At 31.5% G+C, this 21567-nt stretch overlaps 1 protein-coding gene across 2 annotated transcripts; it reads right to left on the reverse strand.

The window, feature by feature from the left end:
• Positions 1-5328: 5328 nt before the first annotated feature.
• LOC100797917 (MND1-interacting protein 1) lies at positions 5329-11581 on the reverse strand. Of its 2 annotated transcripts, none has more exons than XM_041011225.1 (2): positions 9587-11581; positions 5329-6389 (listed from the first exon to the last, which is right to left on the reverse strand). In XM_041011225.1, the coding sequence occupies exons 1-2, from the start codon at positions 11231-11233 to the stop codon at positions 6252-6254; spliced, it is 1785 nt and encodes a 594-aa protein (XP_040867159.1). In that variant the 5' UTR covers positions 11234-11581; the 3' UTR covers positions 5329-6251. The 2 variants fall into 2 exon arrangements, with proteins under 2 accessions (XP_040867159.1, XP_003549979.3); XM_003549931.5 differs by having other exon boundaries at positions 5329-6039; positions 9587-11579.
• Positions 11582-21567: the final 9986 nt, after the last annotated feature.

The following is a 21567-nucleotide window of genomic DNA, read 5'->3' on the forward strand; positions in this document are numbered from 1 at the left end:
TTCACTAAAAAAATTACTAAACAAAATTACACTTCTATAATTCATTTTCTTTAATAGCCTTTTAATTTTAGTATTATATCATTTTTAATATAATCATACTTACTTCTATATATCATTTTCAATATATTTATCAATTACATATGCTCAAGTATAGGGTTAGTTAAGGATGAAGCCATAAAGTCATTGCTTTAGGTTTCTTAAAAAATTATTTATTAATTAATTATAAAAAATAATAAGTACTTGATAAATGATATTGGTTTAGTAAAAGTAACTAAATACCTTTTTAACTTAAAAAGGCCTCTCATTTTATATTTAGTACCTCAAGAGTTATAGTCTTTGATTAGAATATCAACAATTAAAATTATAATTAAATGCATAATAAATTAACATGCTTAATTAATTTATGTACTTATATATAAATTTTAATAGATAACTTTTTAATTAATTCCTATAACTTTTCATTTTACTCTATAAAGTAAATCCTTTTAGAGAATAGTGTTATGATTAGAGGTGAAAATAGGTCAGACTAGTCCAAGTTTTAAAAGGTCTGAGTCTAGTCTACGATGAATTTTTTAGGTCTAAGTCTGGCCTATAGTCTATCAAAGGATTTTATTTTAGCTCGATTTGACCTTTTTAAAAGTCTAGCATGGCCTAATCGCCTTTTTAAAAGTCTTATTCACATTAAACCTTTAATATTTCTTTGATAGTTGTTTTTACCAAACAAAAAATAACACACCTTCTTCTATAATAGGTTAAATAAGGCCTTAATATATAATTTGGCTTAATTTTTAATCTAACGTTAATTTAGTTGGTAATCCTACAAATATATTAATAATATAAACTGAAATCACCATATATATAAAATAATCCAAAACAATAAGAGGAACCATTAAAATTGATGTCCCAAAACTACATTGTCTTTCTAATGAAAAAGCTATCTAAATATAATAGTTATAATGACATGCAAATAAGTATTGATAGAAATCATATATCACCAAGTAACAAAAAACCAATGTGAACATATCTAAATCAAGACTCATAATGAAACTTGTTAAAGGAATAAGAAGATGAAAGTAAAAATGATAAGGTTTTGAAGTTTTACCTCTATCAAAGTTTGAAGTGAAAATGATACGATTTTTGTTTGATATGCAATTTTTGTTAGTTGTGTTCTCTATTTTACTTCAACAGAGATAAGGAAAAGAAAACGTTAAAAGGAATAGGAAAATAAGTCGGGAATGAATTGAATCTCTTAAAACTAGTCAAAAGAATGAAACGGAAGTGAGCGCATGACTCACACCACTTAAACTGTAATTAAAGTCTTATTTGATTATAAGAATGGAAGTTATGGAATAGTCGTGTGTAATCAAAGTCTGCTAGTTTTAAAAAAATATTAATTATATCGTTTGTTTTGTTCAATGCAATGACACCTATATATTGGTACCCAAAAAAATAATATAAGTATATATACATATATATAGGCCGACCTATCAGGTTTATAAGACTTTTTAATAAGCTTAAGCCTGGTTTATTTAATTTAATAGACTTTTAAAAAAGTTCGACCAGACTTTATGTAGGTCAGGTTGTAGGTTCCTGTAGACCGACCTGGCCTATTCCCACTCCTAATTATGTGATTAATGAATTTTTATACAAGGTCGACTCAACATATTTTTAGGCTTAACTTTGAAGTGAGGCCTTTTCCAAAACTAGTAACAATTTTTTTTTATTAAAATAGTTATATTTTGTTGAAATTTCATTTTTCAAACTTTTTAAGATGGATAACCATTTACTAAGTTATTATAATAGATAAGAATATTTTTAACGTTTAGATTTTAACACAATTACATTTGCAAAATTAGATTGTTATAATTAAGATGTATAATATTAATAATGATAAATTTATTTTTTATTTGATTTATAATATTATATAATTTATTTAGTATTGACAAATAAATGTTAATTTTAATCTCTTGCATTGACTTTATATGAAAAATATTTTTTATACATATTTCAAATAAGCTAAATGACTTAGTGACTTTTATATTGGTTATAAAGTAAAGATTATAAGTTTAAATTTCACATTCAACTTTTTTTTTTCTTCGTTTTCTCGCTGTATCAACATTCTATGTCAATGTCACCTGTATTAATTAACCATATTAACATTGGATGATCACAGAAAATGTTAGAAACATCAATATCATGTAACCAAAAAAAAGTTTATAAAATGGATAATACACTAATAAAGAGACTTGATTAGGCACCTGAGAAAAAAAGTTCAACCCCCCACACCCACACAATTTTGAAACATGAGAACAAAAACTACACAATCTTAATTACGTGTAACAAAGAAAGTGTGTACTTCATTTTATTTCATTTCTTTGTGTGTAATTAGTGGTTCTCTGTACAAAAAAAAAAAATGAGTGGTTCTCTTATGCGTTTCCAATCCCAATTTCTCCATCCATTTGAAGCTCAATTTTCAGTACCTAAGCTTATAAAAAAAATGGATAAAACACTAATAAAGAGACTTGATTGGCACCTGAGAAAGAAAAAAAAAATCAAAAACCCAAATGAAGCCAAAGAACTAAATCTAAAAATATACAATCTTAATATATACTTGTAATAACCAAAGTGTAATTCCTTTATTTTATTTCATTTATTTGGGCGTGATTAGGGCTTATTTGTGTACCAAAAAAGAAAGAATGTACAAAAAAAAAAAGGAGTGGTTCTCTTGAGTATTCCCAAGTCCAATTTCTCCATCCATTTAAAGCTAAGTCTTCACCAAGTAGCAGCACCCCAAGCTGCAACATGTATTGGTAAATCAAGATTAAAATGATTATATATATATATATATATATATAAAAGATTTGTATTATATGTTTTTATAATAAATAGTTAAATAATAACAATTCGTACATACATTTCATATACCAGCCATAATTTATTTTAAAAATTATTTTAAAAGTCAAAAAATAAATAATAATTCAGACCAGTTGACTACCAAAAAGGGTTAGGTTTAGTGGAAAGCTAGTCCTCCACAACATAGTGAACATAGTGAACCAAGGTTTGACTCTCATTAGGAGATGTGTTAGAACAAAGGGCAAATCAAGTATCCTAAATTAGTATATACTTAAACAAATAAGGAATAAGTTTTCAAAATTGTTGTTTGTTTTTTTATCCTTATCTTTTGTCTTATTTATCTAACTATGTATTTCAAATATCCTTTATTTTGTTTTACAAAAGATTTTGATAAGTGTTTTTAAAATATATTTTGTCTTATCACTTTTACATTGTCTCAAGAACATGCTATATAAGGTCTTTTTTAAAAGATTTGTGAAAATCGTATGATATACAATTCAATTCTCTTTGTATATCTCTATATTTTATAAGAGTCATCCACATTTAATATATGTTAATACCTCAAACAAGATTGTCTTTAAAGGAATATACATATAAAAATAATAATTAATTGATGCTAATTTTTTATCTTATTTTGACTGTTTTTCACTCTACTATTTTTTTAAGTTATTTAAATTGATACTTTAACCAATTTCTTATTCGACCAATTGAACCAATCGATCCACCATGAATAAAATAATCTAGATATATCATAGTGATCATGTTGCAAAAATATTACAATTATAGGATTGAACTTCTATTCAATGAGACCAACCTTAACAAATGTTCCTTCCTTTCGAGCTCGACGAATAAAGAGTTGTAGTTATTTGATTAGGTAAGTCGACCCTAACAAGTGTTCATGTCTTTCAAACTTAATATTGGGCCTATGAATGATTAGTCTGCAGAGATCAACCCTAATAAGGGTCACACCTTTCAAGCTCAATTAGGGCTTGGTAAGGGTGAGTTTGACCCTCCCCAACATCCATCCTCATTAAAGGCATGGTGAGTTCGAGGTTAACTTTATAAATGGCAAGGATAAAAAAAATAAAGTAAATCTCATTCCTATAAATTTTATCGAGTTTAGGAAAAATGATAGGAAAAACACCTCACATTTAAAAAACAATTACTTATATATTTTATATCAATCATATATGAATTTATTGATTACATTTTAATTTAAACAATATATAAAAATTAAGAAATAACAGTAAACTTTAAAGCTTTTTTTAATAATTAAATTATATTTTAGTTAAATGTACAATTTTAACTTTATTATTTAATTATTATTATTATTATTATTATTTAATTTTTAAATAATTATATAAAATAAAGTATGAAAATAATCATATAATTAATAATTTTCATAAGTTATATATATTATAATTATTAATTATATGATTATTTTCATACTCTATAATTATTATAAGGTTTAATTACAAATTAAGTTCCTATAATTTTTAAACTTATCCTTTTTAGTCCCTATAGTTAATAAGTAAATTTTTTAATTCCTCAAGTTTACATTTTAATTTCCAAAAGGTATCTGCCGTTAAAATTTTTTAACTCTGTTAGTTAAAGAATTTTAACGACAGGACCTTCTGAGAATTAAAATGTAAACTTCAGGGACTAAAAAAGAAATAAGTTTAAAAATTATAAGAATTAAATGAATAATTAAACCTTATTATAAATATAAATTAGTCATTTTAATATTTATATATAACGAGATAAGAATTATTTTCTTGAAGTTGTCCCTAACCAAAGTAGGGTTTTTTTGTCAATGCCAGGACAAGTCAAATAGACAGCACAGGTTTAGATTGAATTGTCATGCCTAATCTCAATGCTTGATGGACTATATGAACAATTCATCCACGAAGGTCAACTTGAACAAGCATCCATGACTTTTAGGCTCGATGCTTGAGAGGTTGTTAATCGTCTAACCAAGGAAACTAATGAAATCAAGCACACACATCTTTTAAGTTTGACGCTTGAGATACTATGGAATCGAGGAGGTTGACCCTCACAAGCTTATGAGCTTTTCAAGCTCAACCTTTAAGGGACTATAAACTATCCAACTAGGGAGGTTGATCGACATGCACAAAATAAATATCGAATCCTTAAGAATGATTCAGCTAATGGGGGTGGCTACATCCACAATAATGTTTGAGGGAAATTAAGACAATTACTTCTTGCATTTCCCAAATTGCTTCCTGCATTTCCAGAAGTACAGAAGAAAAAAAAACGCCTAAAAGTTAACCATCACACTGGTGCTATGATGCATGAGTCCAACCCAAGCCCATTAGGGACCATACTTAGAGAAACGATAAAGACTTGCACATTAGGGAAAGGAAGTTCTCAAAATAAAACAACACAATTGCCCATTTCTTATTTTCAAGCCAACGGCAGTAACCAATTATATTTCAGACATTCTAAGGGAGATTCTGATGCCAGGACTTAGTTTTTTATTTATATTATATAAATAATAATAATAATAATAATATTTCCTAACCATGCTCACAATTCACAGCATGTAATGTGAGATAAGTAGCCTCACTGATTAAAGGCACAAAATTATGTAAAAATTCACAGGGTATACCCAGCCCAAGTCCCATTGCAACATAACTTTCAAACAAGCTAGGAACTTGCCCCAAATACACGGATTCTCTGTTGGATTTGAACCCTGCAGCAAGGACAAGTAGCCTTGCCTTTTCTTCCATACTCATCACTGCAACTAGCACACATAACTTGGTGCGCACATGGCAAGAAAACAATGGAGACTTCATCTTTCATACATACAATGCATTCTCTGTTGCTATTTATTTCTTTCTCAGAAAAGTCCTCCAGATTATCTAATTCTTGAAGCAGCCTAGCAATGGTCTCTCTTTGGGGCTTTGCACCCTTGCAGTCGCTTGTAGGTGAAGTGCTTGACTGGTTATGCAACTCAGCAGACTGAGCAGATGCTTTAAGCCGTGAAAGCTCCTGCTCGAGTCTTAGTAGATCATCCTTGTGGCGCTGGAAATCTATCTCTATCTTCAGACGCAATGCCTCGAGCTTCCTCTTATTGTTAGACTCGGCTGCTTCCTTACAGTGTCGTTCCTCCTCAACTAGTGCTAGGGCTTCCTCTTTAGCCTTCAGCTCCTCCTTCCACTTAACCTGTAACAAGTTATTAAAGAAAGTAAATGCTTCAGGAGTAACATATTTTCACAGAACTGAAGTTTCCATAGAATGAGGATTTAGTGGTGAGGAGAAGGAACCAGTACAAATATATTGCATGGAGATGACAAAACCCTGGCTAAACTAAATCAGAACTCAAAATGGAATTAACAGGAAAAAAAATTCCGGTGTAATATTCATCAATAACTAGATTATACACTTCCATGATTATGAATAAGAAAACAACTAGAGAATATAACGTAAGGATCATCAAGGATTGAAGGATACACGTTTTTCACATGTCCACTGAAATAAATATCCATGAATGCATAGTATGCCATAGCTGATAACTGAAACCAAAATAATCTACATAAGTGATTAACTCCAGAATACAAGAAAATAAAGTAAATTTTTTCAATTGACATTAATTCAAGGGTTAAATATGCTTTTAGTGCCTGCAAATAAGGAAATGTTCATTTTTGGTTCCTAAAAAATCATCTCTTTTCGATCCCTCGTTTATGGAAATGTGTAAGGTGTAGTTTTTGTCCTTCCTTTCCACTTCAGTCAACGGTGTTAATAACAAGGAACCCACTTGAAACATTTCCATAAATAAGGGACCAAAAGAGATGGTTTTTTTAGAGACTACAAGCAAACATTTTTTCTATTATAAGGACAATATATTTAAACCTTAATTCAATTCAATTTCAATCTAAAGAGAACGAGGAAGAATGATGACAAAAACTCTGAATATGTCAAGGCTGGGCTCAAACTGCAGTGATACACCTCACAATATGACAGAGGATGTTTCTTTGATTCGGATTAGTTTAAAAGACCCCACCCGAAGAAAGACTGTGGTATGGTGCCAATAGGAATATAAAGTTGAGAATTAGCAGGCAAAGAGCAACACACATAAATATGTAACTGAGAGGTTAGATTAGCTCAAATCAAATAGTTACATGAGTACTGCAAAATCTTTAACAAATCATAAGAGATACATTCCACATGACATGAGGGAATAAACACGGCCAAGCCTCATTCCAATAGATGGAATTGGCTACATAGACAAATAATCACCATTAAGCTCTATAAAAATATTTTAGTTTTAATAAAAACACCTAAAAGGAATGAAATTGGTATATATTTAAGCTACATTATCCTATTTCCTAAAATATCATAGAGGCATTTTCTTTTTTGGGATGAAGTTAAATCCCATCTATCATCATACACATTCCGAAGATCCCACAAAAATAATTATTTAAAGCTCCAAAACATAATCCTCAAACACCCGGCATACATATTTTTCAGGCTTGTCAATAGCATTATTATCAATTCCAAATAGTGACATGTAGTAGCTAATCGCCCAATCCCAAAATGCTGTAACAAGATAGTGGGATGGCTGCTATATATTATAGAAGATTACAAATACAAGATTAATAGTTTATAGAGAAAACAATCAATTTGGTCCTTCAAAGTTACGTCACTAAATTAGTCCTTCAAAAAATTTGATTGCCAAATTAATTCTTCAAAGATTTAATTTATCATCATATTAATCCTCCAAAGATTTTGTCACCAAATTAGTCCTTTAAAAATATAGTCTGCCACCAAATTATTCCCTCAAAGATCCAAAATGTCACCATATTTGTACCAATAAAGGACTAAAGTGATGAAAAAAAAAGAATCTTTGAGTATCTAATTCGATGATAGATTAAACCTTTGAGAGAAAAGATCTAAAGTTTCACCAATCTAGTCCTTATTAGAAGACTAAAGTGATGGAAAAAAAAATTTACAGACTAATTTGTGACAATCTCTGGAGGACTAAAGTGGTGACCAAAAGAATCTTTCAGAGAGTAATTTGATGATCAAATTTTTTGAAGAACTAATGTGGTGATGCATATAATTTTAGACGACCAAATTGAGAGTTTTCTAATTCATACAAAACACATCATCCTCAATCCAAATTATAATTTAACAAGTGGATGAAGCCATGGCAACCAAGAAAAATGAGAACATAGGAATGAAGAAAAAAATGATGGAATTAGCTTTTTTCAAAAAAGACCACATTAGATACAAAAGCAGACCCAAATAGTTGGGGGGGAGGAACACAGAATAATTAAAGAAATATAGACCATGAAGTGTGAAGTAAGAATACAACACAAGAAATAACAACAAAAAACAGAGACCAAAGATCTGTATCATGATACACGAACAGAGGGTTGACTTGAAACAATACTAGAGATCCATGGGTTGACCAAAACCAGCACTGAAGATCTTTGGGATGACCAGAAATGACGCCAGAAAAGTATGGTCAGTGGCACAAACAAAACACAGGTCAGTTTTGGTGCGTGTCTCAAGAAGGGAGAATTCAAGGATTTTGACTATAATTAGAAAAAAAAAAAAACATAAGCAATTCTGATGTAAAACAAGGGAAAATCACAAAAAAAGAAACCCATAAAAACAGGCTCAATAACACACAAAGTGACAAAACAACAGGAGTATAGAAGGGATTTCGTTCCCATGGATAATAGCAGTTGCAACAGCTGCATTTTTCTGGGATGGAAGCCGCAACTCAAGGCCACAAATTTGCAATAGCAAATCATGACATAACCAAATTCTCATAACTGTCAAAGACTTCTCTAGTCTCTACTTCCATAGAGCTGTTGTAGCATGACATTATACTGGTCAAAGATGCTGTTATTTTGCCAGACAAGTGGAGCCCCACTCCTTAATGTTAGTGATAGGTGTAGTACTTTCACAGGACTCAATCGGAAAACAGTGTGAATATATACATATTATACATGAACATGGCAGTGGACAATTTTAATTGTCCCATAGAATTGAAGTATCTTGTCATGTACTTGATTCTGAAACAAATGTCAATTATGTGTTCAACCCAATCACAACCCTTTTCAAATCCCCATGCTTCAAATCATACATGGCATATTGCTAAATATGCAATATATATGAAATAAAACAAAAAAGAAGGAAAAAAAATACTGCATTTTCATCTTTTTCAAGTCACAATTATGAACTACTACACCAAACTATAATTTTTTATAATCTTCAAGATTGATATGCATTCAATTGCTCAGGTTAAAATGACTAAACTCCTCTATGCAGAAACTATAAATTTCAATGAGACAATAGCAAACTATGTTGGATTAGTCTAAGTCATATTGATGTCTGATTTTGACACATTTTTTTTTTCAGTAAGGCCATGAGGTGATTCCACCCCCTCTCGGGTGTGGACTGATCCCTGTTTGGGCATCGGCGTGTCCCTGGCCACAGAGTGCTTCCAGTGGGTTTCAACTTCAAGCCTTTCCCACAACAGGTAAAGTCCACCCACAAGAAGCTCAATTTGAAGATTGAGCTACACCTTGTGGTTGAAGTATGTTACTTTTATTCTGACATGCGAGATGCAAGTCCAATCGATAACCTTACTCTGTGCAAACATAGGCAAATGCTCAAAAACATTTTTTCTTTTCTTTCTGGTGGTCTGTGTGTGGCATTGTCAAATATAAAAATCAACAATGGACTATAAATAGCAAACCTCAGCTTCCTTTTGACATTGTCTAATCTGAACCAATATTTCTTTTGTCTTTAATATCTTCTCTTTTTCATCAGAAATCTCTTGCTGCAGCTTAGCTTTCTGTTTTTCCCAAGCTAGAAGTTTTTTCAAGCATTTTTTCTCCCTTTTTGCAACTTCTAAGCAAGCTGTCACCGATTCTGATGCACTTAATTTGGAAGCCTCCATCTCTGCTTTCATTTCTGCATTCTCAGTTTCTAGTCTCCTCACAGCTGCATTCCCAAGGTCCAGTTGACCACTGGCCTTTCTCAAAGCATTCTCCATCTCTGAGAGTCTCTTCATGGTTGTGTCCTCAAGCACTGGTTTTCCTTTCTTCAATTTTTGAGTCTCCTCTCTTTCCATCCGCAACATTTTGAGCTCAGTCAGATCACTGCTTAGCTTTCTTGCTGCCTGCATTGCCTTCTGATGAGCCCAATCTTTTCGCTCACTGACCTGTTTCTCAAGATCCTTAATCTGATGAAATAAAGTAACTATCACCTCATCCTTCTGATCCTCCGCCACTAACTCCAAATTCTCATCAAGATTCAAATCACCAAATTTACTCTGCACCGAATTCACAGCATCTTGGCTATCAAGATTCTGTGAATTTCCTCCGGACTGCTCAGCCGGGACTTCTGTCCCAGATACAGCCGAAGAATCCAAACTAGGCACTGTACTCCGGCCGGGAACGACCTTCACCTGTGCCTGCAATTGCTTGGAGTTTGCCCTAAAACCAGCAGCAAACATAGCAACATTTCTCTTCAACAAGGACTTCATTGAAGGAGAAAGATTAAACCTCTTCGGAAACTCAATGTCTCGTTGCAGCTGCAAATTCATCTCTGCACCACAAGAGAATATCCCATTCACAGGAAATTCCAAGCCTCCCCCACTTCCAAATCCCCACCCCCCATGAAACCTACACAAAGCTGGCGCCATAGCACCAACCAAATTGGCACCAACCTCACCGGCAGCCGGCACAGTGCTCCCATTGCCCGGCTCCGGAATCTCCATAGCACTAGCCCTCCCAACATGAAGATCACTCATGAGCAAACACCACATGGCATCCCCTTTGCTCAAATGAGGCCTCACTTGTTGCAACAAACACAGCATACCCGCCAAAGAGTACTCCTCCAACTGCCTCAAATCAGAGAACACAGGGTCAGACTCATCCAAATTCCCACCATTACTATTATAACCAGCACCACCACCACCACCACCACTATCACTATTACTATTCAAAAAAGCCAAGGAATTGTGCAAAATATTCGTCAGCACATCCATGCCACCATAACAATGTCCATTTCGCAGTATGGCCTTAACAGCAACATCCTCATCATATCCCAACGCAACAAGCTTCGAAACAGCTTCGTTGTATATAAATTCCAAGTTTTTCAACAGAATCTCTTCCAATTGTTCCTCTGTACAGTAACCCCACCCGGTTTCCTCAGCATTAGGGATCGAATTCGGACTCTGGGAAGAATCGTTGAGGCCCAGATGGTATTTGAAGGGCTTGAGGCCAGACTCGGCTATGGATTTGGATATGGCATCTTTGTCGCAAGAATCCGGGTCCGGCTTCACCGATCGGGGTCTCCGATTAGCTCTGATGTGCTTTTCCCTCATGGTGCAACCCATATTGATTTTTTTTCGTTTTTTGTTGAGTTTTACGTGGAGATGAATAAAGGGGTTGGAATAGGAAATATTGGGTGTGGAAAAAGTGGATCCAGATCGAAACTTGATGGAAGGGAACTGAGAGAGGTGGATGAGGATCGAGGGTTAGTGGGTGAAGAGGGAGACAAGAGAGCAATTTATATTTTAATGAGAAAAAAAAAGAGAGAAAAGTGAGATTGTTGATGTCGATGATGATGATGATGGATGGTTTTGTTAGTTTGGTTCACCGTTATTGGTTTTAAGAGTGCTCAGTGCTGAGAAATCAGAACCTCGATTGGTGCCTGCCTGTGGATAGGTCTTGTCTTGCACTTGTTGTAATAAAGGGTAATCCTTCATGGTGCTTTGTTCCTTTAATTTATGGTTAAATTAGTTACTTCTTCCTTAAATTATTTGGAAACTATTAAGAATGTCTATAAACTAAAAAATAATAATTGAGTCTTTAATTATACCATTTTTTAACTTAAATATATGTTTAGTCCATGATAAAATAATAAATTTTGATTTTAGTCTTTTAAAAAAAATTGTTATATTTCTTTCTCTTTTTTTTAAGGAAAAAAAAAAACATGCTAGAACATCATCTTAGGAGTAGTGATTTCAACTAGGTTGACATCGTGCCCCTAAGGATCCCATGCCACATGCCTCTAAATATACTGATGAAAAAAGGATGAACAAAACACGTGAATGTTTCTCCAAAAAAGAATAATGCTGAAAAAATTGTTTTAATTCTTCAAAAAGTTAGAATTTTATCTTTGGTCTACTCTTTTTTTTTTTTTTTTTTTTGAAAGAGGCCAAAGACACATATCAAAAGAATCATTCTATACCACAAGTAGTGACCAGAATGACATAAAACAGAAATACAGGAAAGTTTATCAGAATAATAAAAATGCAGTATCTGTGGTCTACTACTATGTGTTTAACGGAAAGTTAAATGAATATTTTATGTAAAATTTGTGTTGTTGGTACAATGATACCTAAAAAAAAATTATAAATTCCTGAAATATTTTTTTTTATTTATCCACCTTAACATGAAATTTAAGGACTAAAAATAATTATTTCAAATTTTGGAGGGAAGAAAATCAATGAAAAATATTTCACAGGAAAAAAAATCAAAATTCACTCATTGTATAAGGATTAAAAACAATAATTTTAAGTTCTAGAAGATGAAAAAAAATAAAGACCAAAATCAAAATGCTTTCACTTTAATTTATCTCTTTGTTGCATATGTTTGTATTTTTATTGTTAATTTATCCTTTGGCTATTTAAAGAAAATAAAAAAGAAATGAAATCAAGATAAAAACTCAAAAAGTATCCAGAAATATTTATATACTATTATTTATCATAATATTATTTGGTTTGAGAGGGTTAAATGAAGAAGAAAAAAATGGTATTACCAAAAATCTGTTTTCCCAAAAATTGACTTATATATTAGTAAACTTGATTTTACTATCAAGAGTTAGAGGGGGTTGATTCAAGGCATTTCGCCAGAGATGAAGGTTTTCTTAGGTGCCATCTTAATAAACATGTTGGCCGGTAGAAATGGCAATTTAAAAGTACGCATGACGGGTTTGATTTTGGAGATCTAAATAAGGAAGGACAAATTATTATTGACTTTTTTATGGCTTATGATGTTTGAATTGTGAACACTTGTTTCTAGAAAAAGGGGAGAACATCTTATCTTATAACTTACAAAAGTGGAGACTTAAGGTGGTAGATTGATTTCTTCCTTTTTTGTGAAAAGTGTTACTAAAAGGGTGTGTAAAGATTTCAAGGTGATCCCATGAGAGAATCTGACTCCACAACATAGAGTTTTGATGCTTAATGTTCAGTTCAAAAAACATATATAGAAAAAAATAGACAAGTTATAAATCCAAGGATAAGTATAATTGGGAATTATAAGGCATTATTAGAATTTTAGGGAATCTTTATAAAATATCAATAATTATCACGAACATATTACGTTAGATTAACAAGAAGAGTTTTAGGAATACCTGAATCCATAGTGATTAATCAAACAAATGCACCGAAATCTGAATCCGTAGGTAATTGGTGGCTTCATAGTTCTTCCTCAATCGGAACATCTTTATTCCTTAATAGGACCTTGTAACTTTTCATATGGAGAGAAGAGAAACTATATGTGACGGTTCGGTATATTAGGGACCATAGCATTCTTATAGTGTGTTAACCTAATAGGATTTCTATTATTCCCTAATGGGCCAACATTGACATATGCTCATTTAAGTTTATATCATCTAATTTAATTGTCTAACGGACTCACTTAATTTTATCACATAAAATAAAATTCACTAATGATAAATAGCTAATATAATTGTCTTATAATATTAACCCACATTAATTATTGGAATAGAAAATTCTAACAATCTCCCACTTGGACTACATATTGTAACAATTATATCAAAAACCCTTTAGTGCGCATCTGTATGCTATTTACCTTTAGACTTTCTTAACAACCTGGTTCATCTCATGTATCAATGATGGAATCATTGTGGCTTTCGTCACTACAACAAATGTAACTAGACCTCAATGACCACTACATGAGTACACACTCAATGACATAAGTTAATATGGATAAGTAACATGAAAATTACATGCAATGTGATCTTAGTCATGCCTATTTTCAACTGGTCCAAACTTTATTTTTTATAGAGATATATCCAAACACGACACAAACATTACAAACAAAACAAGTTGATAATGAAATGATAAAATTCAACTTTATTTCTACAAAAAATTCAAACAACAAAATGTTTGAAAGTCATAAAGATATAGAATATAAGCAAGACTCCCACTAAACTAAGGTATCATCAGGAATTACACCCACATGAATAGTGTGTTCATGGAAAAAAACTTTTAAGTGTCAAACCTTTAGGAAGTGGATCAACTAACATGGAATGAGTTCCTATATGTTTTATACAAATCTGTATTTTCTGAATTCTTTATTTAACAACCAAATATTTTATGTCAACAAACTTTTATTTGGTTGAATCCTTAATAAGACCGATAAGATATTGTCTCAATAAACACCCGATGACTTCTTAATGTTGGCAACAACAGGCAAGCTAATTACAATAATTTAGCAATCATAAATTCTAGTATGATGTCTCATAGTAAAATATTAACTCCACCAACATGATTAAATGTAGATCCTTATGTGGAGTAATTGCTATTAAGACATTTCGAAAAAATCAAAGTCAGAATATCCAATGATCTTTAAACTTCTAGACTTTCGATATGAAAACATGTAGTTTTTTATTCTCTTCAATTAATGCATAATGTGTTTTACTACTTTCCAGTGTTGCATACCAATATTACTCATATATCACTTTAGGACTCGCACAAAAAATTATTTTATGACAATAAAAAATAAACTTAAGAATACATGATAAATTGCAATATAATTTTGCAACAATAAACCATATGATGATAGTAGGATGTGATGCAATCCTCTCTAGGAAGGGACCAGTTACCAAAGCCATGAGCAAGAGACTCCAAGAGGATTGGGCTAGAGCTACTAAAGAAGGCCCTAGGGTTCTCATGAACCTTAGGGTAGATTTTTGAACCCATGGGTCAAGGTTGGATCCACTCTTCTTTGTAAATATTAGAATAGGTTTTTTCTTCTTTTGGGCCTTGTATTTTGGTCATTCTAGTAGTATAAGGTTTTAGCCTTGTATTTCAGGGCATTTTGAGTAGTTTTTGTAATAGGGACTTTTTTTTGTATTTTCATGTATTTCTGGAATAGGGGTGAGCTTAGCTATTATAGGAGGTGTGTAGCTAAGCTCTAGCTTCTCATCTCAAGGAAGTGAGCTTAGCTATTAGAGAGGTGTGTGTAGCTAAGCTCTAGTTTCTTTAGGAATCTTCTCAAGGAGGTGAGTTTAGTTATTAAAGGGGTGTGTGTAGCTAAGCTCTAGCTTCTCAAGGAAGTTTTCTCAAATAAGTTTCTCAAGGAAGTTTTCTCAAGAAAGCTTCTCAAGGAAGCTACCTAGTCTATAAATAGAAGCATGTGTAACACTTGTTGTAACTTTGATGAATGAAAGTCTTATGAGACACACTTTAAAGTTTCACTTCTCTCCCTCTTTTATTCCTTCAATTTCATGCTCTCTCCCTTCTCTCTTTCTTTTCCTCCATTAAAGCATCCTCTTCAAGCTTCTTATCCAAGGCACATTCTTGGTGGTGAAACTCCTTCTTCCATGGCTTATTCCCTAGTGGATGATGCCTCCCCTCTCCTCTTCTCCTTTGTCTTCCACTGCATCTCCATGATGGAAAATCACCATTGAAGGACCTCATTGAAGCTCAAAGATCCAGCCTCCATAGAAGCTCCACAAGCAAGCTTCCATCAACATATAATACCAAAATAATAAATTCACTCTCATTTAACTTTTAGCACACACAATCATTAACAAAATTTACCTCAACACCATAAGAGATAATTTTGATGAATTTTGTAATATCATAGACGAGAGACTTATTTAAAAGCATAAATGGATTTCTTTAGTTTGCATACCATAGACTTTAGATCATCTTAAACAAGGTTTTCTGGCTGCACTGTATAAAGTGTTTCACTATTGTTTCTATTTAGAAACATAATTTTTACATCCATTTATGAAAAATAATTATCAAAATGATCTATAGTGTTATTATAGTCCTAAGAAAGTCTTTCTAAGAAATCAGAGAGAAAGTCTTTTTGTGATCAATGTCTTTCTTCTTGTAAAACTTTGGCGACAAGACAAACTTTATATATCTCAATATTACTCATTGAATCCCTTTCGACTATAGATATTTATTTACAACTTATGGGTTTCACACTTTCAAGCAATTTGACAATATCTCAAATGTCATGTTCAACTATCGGTTTTATTACATCATTTATGACATCAATCCACTTGAAAGTTAGAGTATAACATGACTTGACTAAGGTCAATTAGACATTCTCAGTCAACCTAATGTCATATTCATGTTCTTTAAGAAATATGACATAATCATATCAAATTACATTTCCCTTTCTTTAGTGGGTCTTCTCAATAACACTTCTTGAGGCTATTAAGTTTGAACTTTAGATGGTGCTTGAGAGAGAATCTCAATGTTGTCTTGTCTTTTAATAATATTAGGAGTAACATCATTATTTAATAACCATATCCATTTCTTGAACAATGGCAAGTACAAAGACTTATCTATTGTTAATAACAGGTTATTCTTTAAAGACAACACTCCTTATGTTTCCTTCCCCTCTAAACTCAATTTTCTCAAGGAGTCTTGCACATCTCAAACACGATCTTAAAGTGGGATTTTAAAACTTATACATGCGAGAGCTTTAAATGTAACAAAAAAATTATAACTAATTATCTTTAAGTCCAGTTTACCTTCATGCAGCCTATAAGGCATTGTTTCGGCTGGACATCCCCAATTGCATGTGCCTAATGTTGGGATTTCCTTAGCTCACACCTATAGGGGTTCTTAGTGACTACTTTAATTGATATCCTAAAAAGATATAAATTTTATTCTTTAATGTCTTTCCCCAAAGTGACTTTGGTAGAGAAGAATCAAACTTCTTACCATATTTGTACAAGTTTAGTTTCATCATTCTGCAACTTTGTTCATGGTAGGTTTAGTTAACATTACATGTTGTGAAACAATTTCACAATTATTGAAGAAAAACACATGGGAGACTCCAAACGTTATACCTTATGTCATATTTACTATAGTATTTCCCACAGTCACATTTGACAACCTTAATTTTCTTTTCTTTTCTTAGTTGAAGTTTAACTTCAACTTTGAAAGATTAAATGTCTAGAGGCCAAAACTTCTCATAATTTAAATAAAGAGAAATCATCTATGGACATAATAAAATACATTTGTTCATTCCATGAATCCATAAGGAATAGAACACAAATATATGTATGTATTAGTTCTTAGACATCCTTATTTCTTTAAGCACTTGAATTCCTTTTTGTTTGTTTATTTTCCCTTTATATACTCAATATAGACTATAAGGTCTAACTAATATAAAGGATCCAAAATTTTCTATAACACAAGCATCCAAATTCTCTATTAAGAGATATGACTTAAGCGTTTATGTTATAAAGTGATGAAATTCTCATTTAATTTTAAGTTTTGTACCACCCAAAATTGTTTGCAATAAAAACACTCAAATATCCATAAAAAAACTCATAACTTGTAACATTTGAATCACAAGAGAGACTAACTTTATTATTTCTAATTAAACAAGAATAATGGAATTTGTCCAAAATTAGAAATAAAACTTGGTTTAATAAACAACTCAATATATGTCTCAACCAAATTCAAATGAAATTGAGTCTTTTAAAGCAGCATAAAAGTTCCCATAGCTTCAACTCCAACTTTATGTCATCGCTCACATAGATGAATCTTTCATTATCACTTGGTGGATGACTTCATAGGTAGCATCGTATAGACATGCTTATGCAAGTAGTAGAACCAAAATCTACCCACTAACAACTTTCGCTACAAAACTAAATTAACTTTAAAACAAACAAAAATGAGAAGTTTACCATTCTTCACACACTAAATAGTGTAAGTGGGACTCTATTTTCTTTATATGCCTCATCCTACAAAAGAACAAGGAAATTCCTTATCTTATTTTCTTGTTTCTTTTCTAAAAATAAAAAATAAATAAAATTATGCAATATTCTCAACTCTCAACTAACTCCCTTTTCAAACTCTAAATTTTATAATGCAGATTTGGGATTCACATAATATGAGTAATTTAAACCATAGTAACAACAACAATTAAAGAAGAGAACAACAAGCATACAATGCACAAATAATCTTTATGGTAAATTTCAAGAGCCAAACAAGATACTTAGCACACCATTAATCCTCAATCTTTGGATTTAAAAAGACTAACTGCAAGAGGTACTCTCAACGCAAATATTGGTGATAAGTCCTGTCAAACAAATGTCGTCTTTGGACACTTTATTGCTCACATGGAAAACTTATATGATGATTACTTCGGTCAAATAATGATTGTCTTTGAACATTTCATTATTCACATGGAAAATCACACTATTTATAATCACCACATGCTTACCATCGCAAGCATGTAATTATTATGCCAAATTATGCTTCCTTTGGGCCGAACACAATTCGCATGAATAATTTCATGCAACATCCATATAAATTCAATCAAATCAACTTACACAACAGAGATTACTTTGACAACATATTGTTTCAATCAATTTAACCAAAAAATATAAGACAATTTAATATAATAAATGAGAGGTCTTAAAATTACATAACTTTCACCTATAATTTAGTTATATAAAAATATATATAACAGAACATACAAATATTTTGTAGAATAGACCCATTACAAGATACTAGCACAACATTAATTCCTAGAAAAAATAATTTTTAATTGATACTTTCAACGCAATGATAAAATATTGACAATAAATTCTGTCAAATAATAGTCTTTCTTTGGATCGACTATTATTCACATGAAAACATCTTATAATTGTCACACATTTATCATCACATGTACAAAATATTATTTGGTCAAATTGCATCTTCCTTTGGGTTGAACACAATTCGCATAAATAATTTTATACAAAAATATATGTAATTTTTATCAAATCAATTTTCATAATAGGGATTACTTTGATAATATATCGTGTCAATCAATTTAATTAAAAAAATCATTAGATATGCAAATAAATGGGAAGGATATGCTAAATTAACTTCAAAATAAATAAAAGTAAGAGATTTACCTTTCTTTACACGTCATGCAGCGTACCTTGGACACTCTTTCTTCATGTGTCCAAACTTCTTGTAGAAGTAACAAGTAAATTCTTCATCTTTCTTTTGTTTTTTTTTTTGTTGGGAGCACCGTAGTTTTTTTTATTCTTATTCTGAGAGGTCAAGCTTAGATGAGCACTTTCAAATCTATCTTTCTATCTTCTCTCTTCCTCTTGAGTGTTATAAGTCACTTTGAATTGCCTAAAGTGTGCAAGAAGTGGGATCAAAACTAAATACACGAGTAGGTCTTCACACAACTCTAGCTTAAGTGCTTCCAGTCAAGGTAGACATTTTCATTATGTACTCCTTTATATAACTTTTCCCTTTTTTTTTTCAAAAAAATAACTAAAAAAACAAAAGTTGCATGCGCAAAAAACTTCCTTATATATATTATGAACAATAGCCATGAAGAGAAGTCTTTCACAAAACTAAATAACGATACCAAAAAACAAAATACATTCGAATTTAAATCAAATATCCAATATGAAAAAATCTGAATTTACCAACAATTAATATGTGTTGTTCCAAAAAACATTGGGTTCATATAACCAAAGCAATGTAGGTATAATTAGAATCAAATAACTTTAAATCCCAATAATCTAACAGTAACGGTGGTTCTGATACCACTTATTGGAATTTTAGAGAATCCTTATAAAATATCAATAATCACCAAGAACACATTACGTTAGATGATCAAGTAGAGTTTTAGGAATACTTGGATTCATAATGATTAATTAAACAAACGCAGTGAAATCTGAATTTGTAAGTAGCCGGTGGCTTCATAGTTCTTCCCTAACCAGAACCTTTTTATATTCCTTAATAGGACCTTCATAACTCTTCAAATGGAGAGAAGAGAAACTATATGTGACGGCTCGGTATATTGGGGACCATAGCCTTCTTATAATGTGTTAACCTAATAGGGTTCTCATTATCCCATAATGGACCAACACTGACATCTGTTCATTTAAGTCCATATCATTTAATTTAGTTGTCTAATGAACTCACTTAATTCGATCACATAAAATAAAATTCACTAATGATAAATAACTAATATAATTGTCTTATAATATTAACCCACATTAATTATTGAATAGAAAATTTCAATAGGCAGTGCTAACCTCATATGGGATTGGATGTCTAAGAAGAAAGAAAGTTACTAAAATAGTCTTGGGTGAATGAAAAGGTTTTGGCTTGAGAGATAAGGAATATTGATGGTGGGATGAAAAGGTTAAAAATAAAAGAGAGTAGTGCTTAAAAAGCTTGAAGGATGCAACAATGCTGAAAACTTGTCAAGGTATCATAATGCTAAGAATGAGACAAGAAAAGCGATAAGTGTAGCACAATCTAAAGCATTTGAAGAGTTTTACAAGAATCTTGAAAAAAAATGAAAAATGCAAAATATATAAGCTTGTGAAATATAGAGAAAAGAAGACGAAACAACCCAATTGTTTTTAACCTACTTATTTTTATTTATGTTGTAACAAGAGTGTATTCATTATTGTCTTCACTTGAAACTTTAGTGTTCAATGCATGATAATCATCCATTCACATTTATCACTAGTACACAACCCTAACACCACATGTTATCATTTTTCTTTTAAGAAATGTTATCATTTTCTTTTACCTATTTTATCACTTATTAAGATGAATGTTGTAATTTTTTTACAACATCCCTAAACTCCTCATAATTCGTAATCTTTGTCCTAAGTTGCAAGAAAATATAGTGTACGTAACATACAAAATTTTGCCAGTCTTATTAAATACAAACAACTTTTTCCATTTAGTTCTTTAGTACATTAAAAAATTTATTTATAGAATTAAATGAGTTTAAGTCTTGTAAGTTCATGTTTTTTTTTATATTTTGATCACATTAAGTCTTTTTGTTTATTTTTAGTTCCTAAAAGTTTTTATTTTTCAGATTTTAGCCCATAAAATGGGAACTTACATGGACAAGAAAAAATAGCATCTTAAAAGGGAATCTATGTTGTGGAGATGAGAGGAGTTGCTTCAACATCGTATCTCACAAATCTCCTCTGTACACTGCAAGTAATTAATAAAAATTGTGTTGGTTTTTTCCTTTTAAAACCAAATTTTGAATCTAAAGCATAGTCACATGTTTCTTTGTTTGTAGCAATAACTAGCTTTTCTATATGTATCTCACTCAAGGAGAGGCCTATTTAGACAACAATATGTTATCTTCTTACCACTAAGACAACCTTTCTTCTCCTTGTCCCACATAAGCTAAGCCCACTAAAATGTTGACTCTCTATTCTTATCTTCTAAGGCTTCCAAAAGTCAAAACTTTTAACACCATCAACAAACTCCCAAGTCCAACACCAAGGGTTCTTTTTTTGTCAGTCATCTCCAAACAACCCATATACATGCAAGTTCCTTCCATGTCTTTACAAGGTTGGTTTAACCTCTCCATTGCCACCCCTCTAAGCGAACTAGCATGAGAATGAAAGATCTCATGCATTTTTCTCGTTAGTATATTACTCATGCTATTTCTG

Source organism: Glycine max, chromosome 17, assembly GCF_000004515.6.
Source record: "Glycine max cultivar Williams 82 chromosome 17, Glycine_max_v4.0, whole genome shotgun sequence".
In the NCBI taxonomy this organism is placed as follows: Eukaryota; Viridiplantae; Streptophyta; class Magnoliopsida; order Fabales; family Fabaceae; genus Glycine; species Glycine max.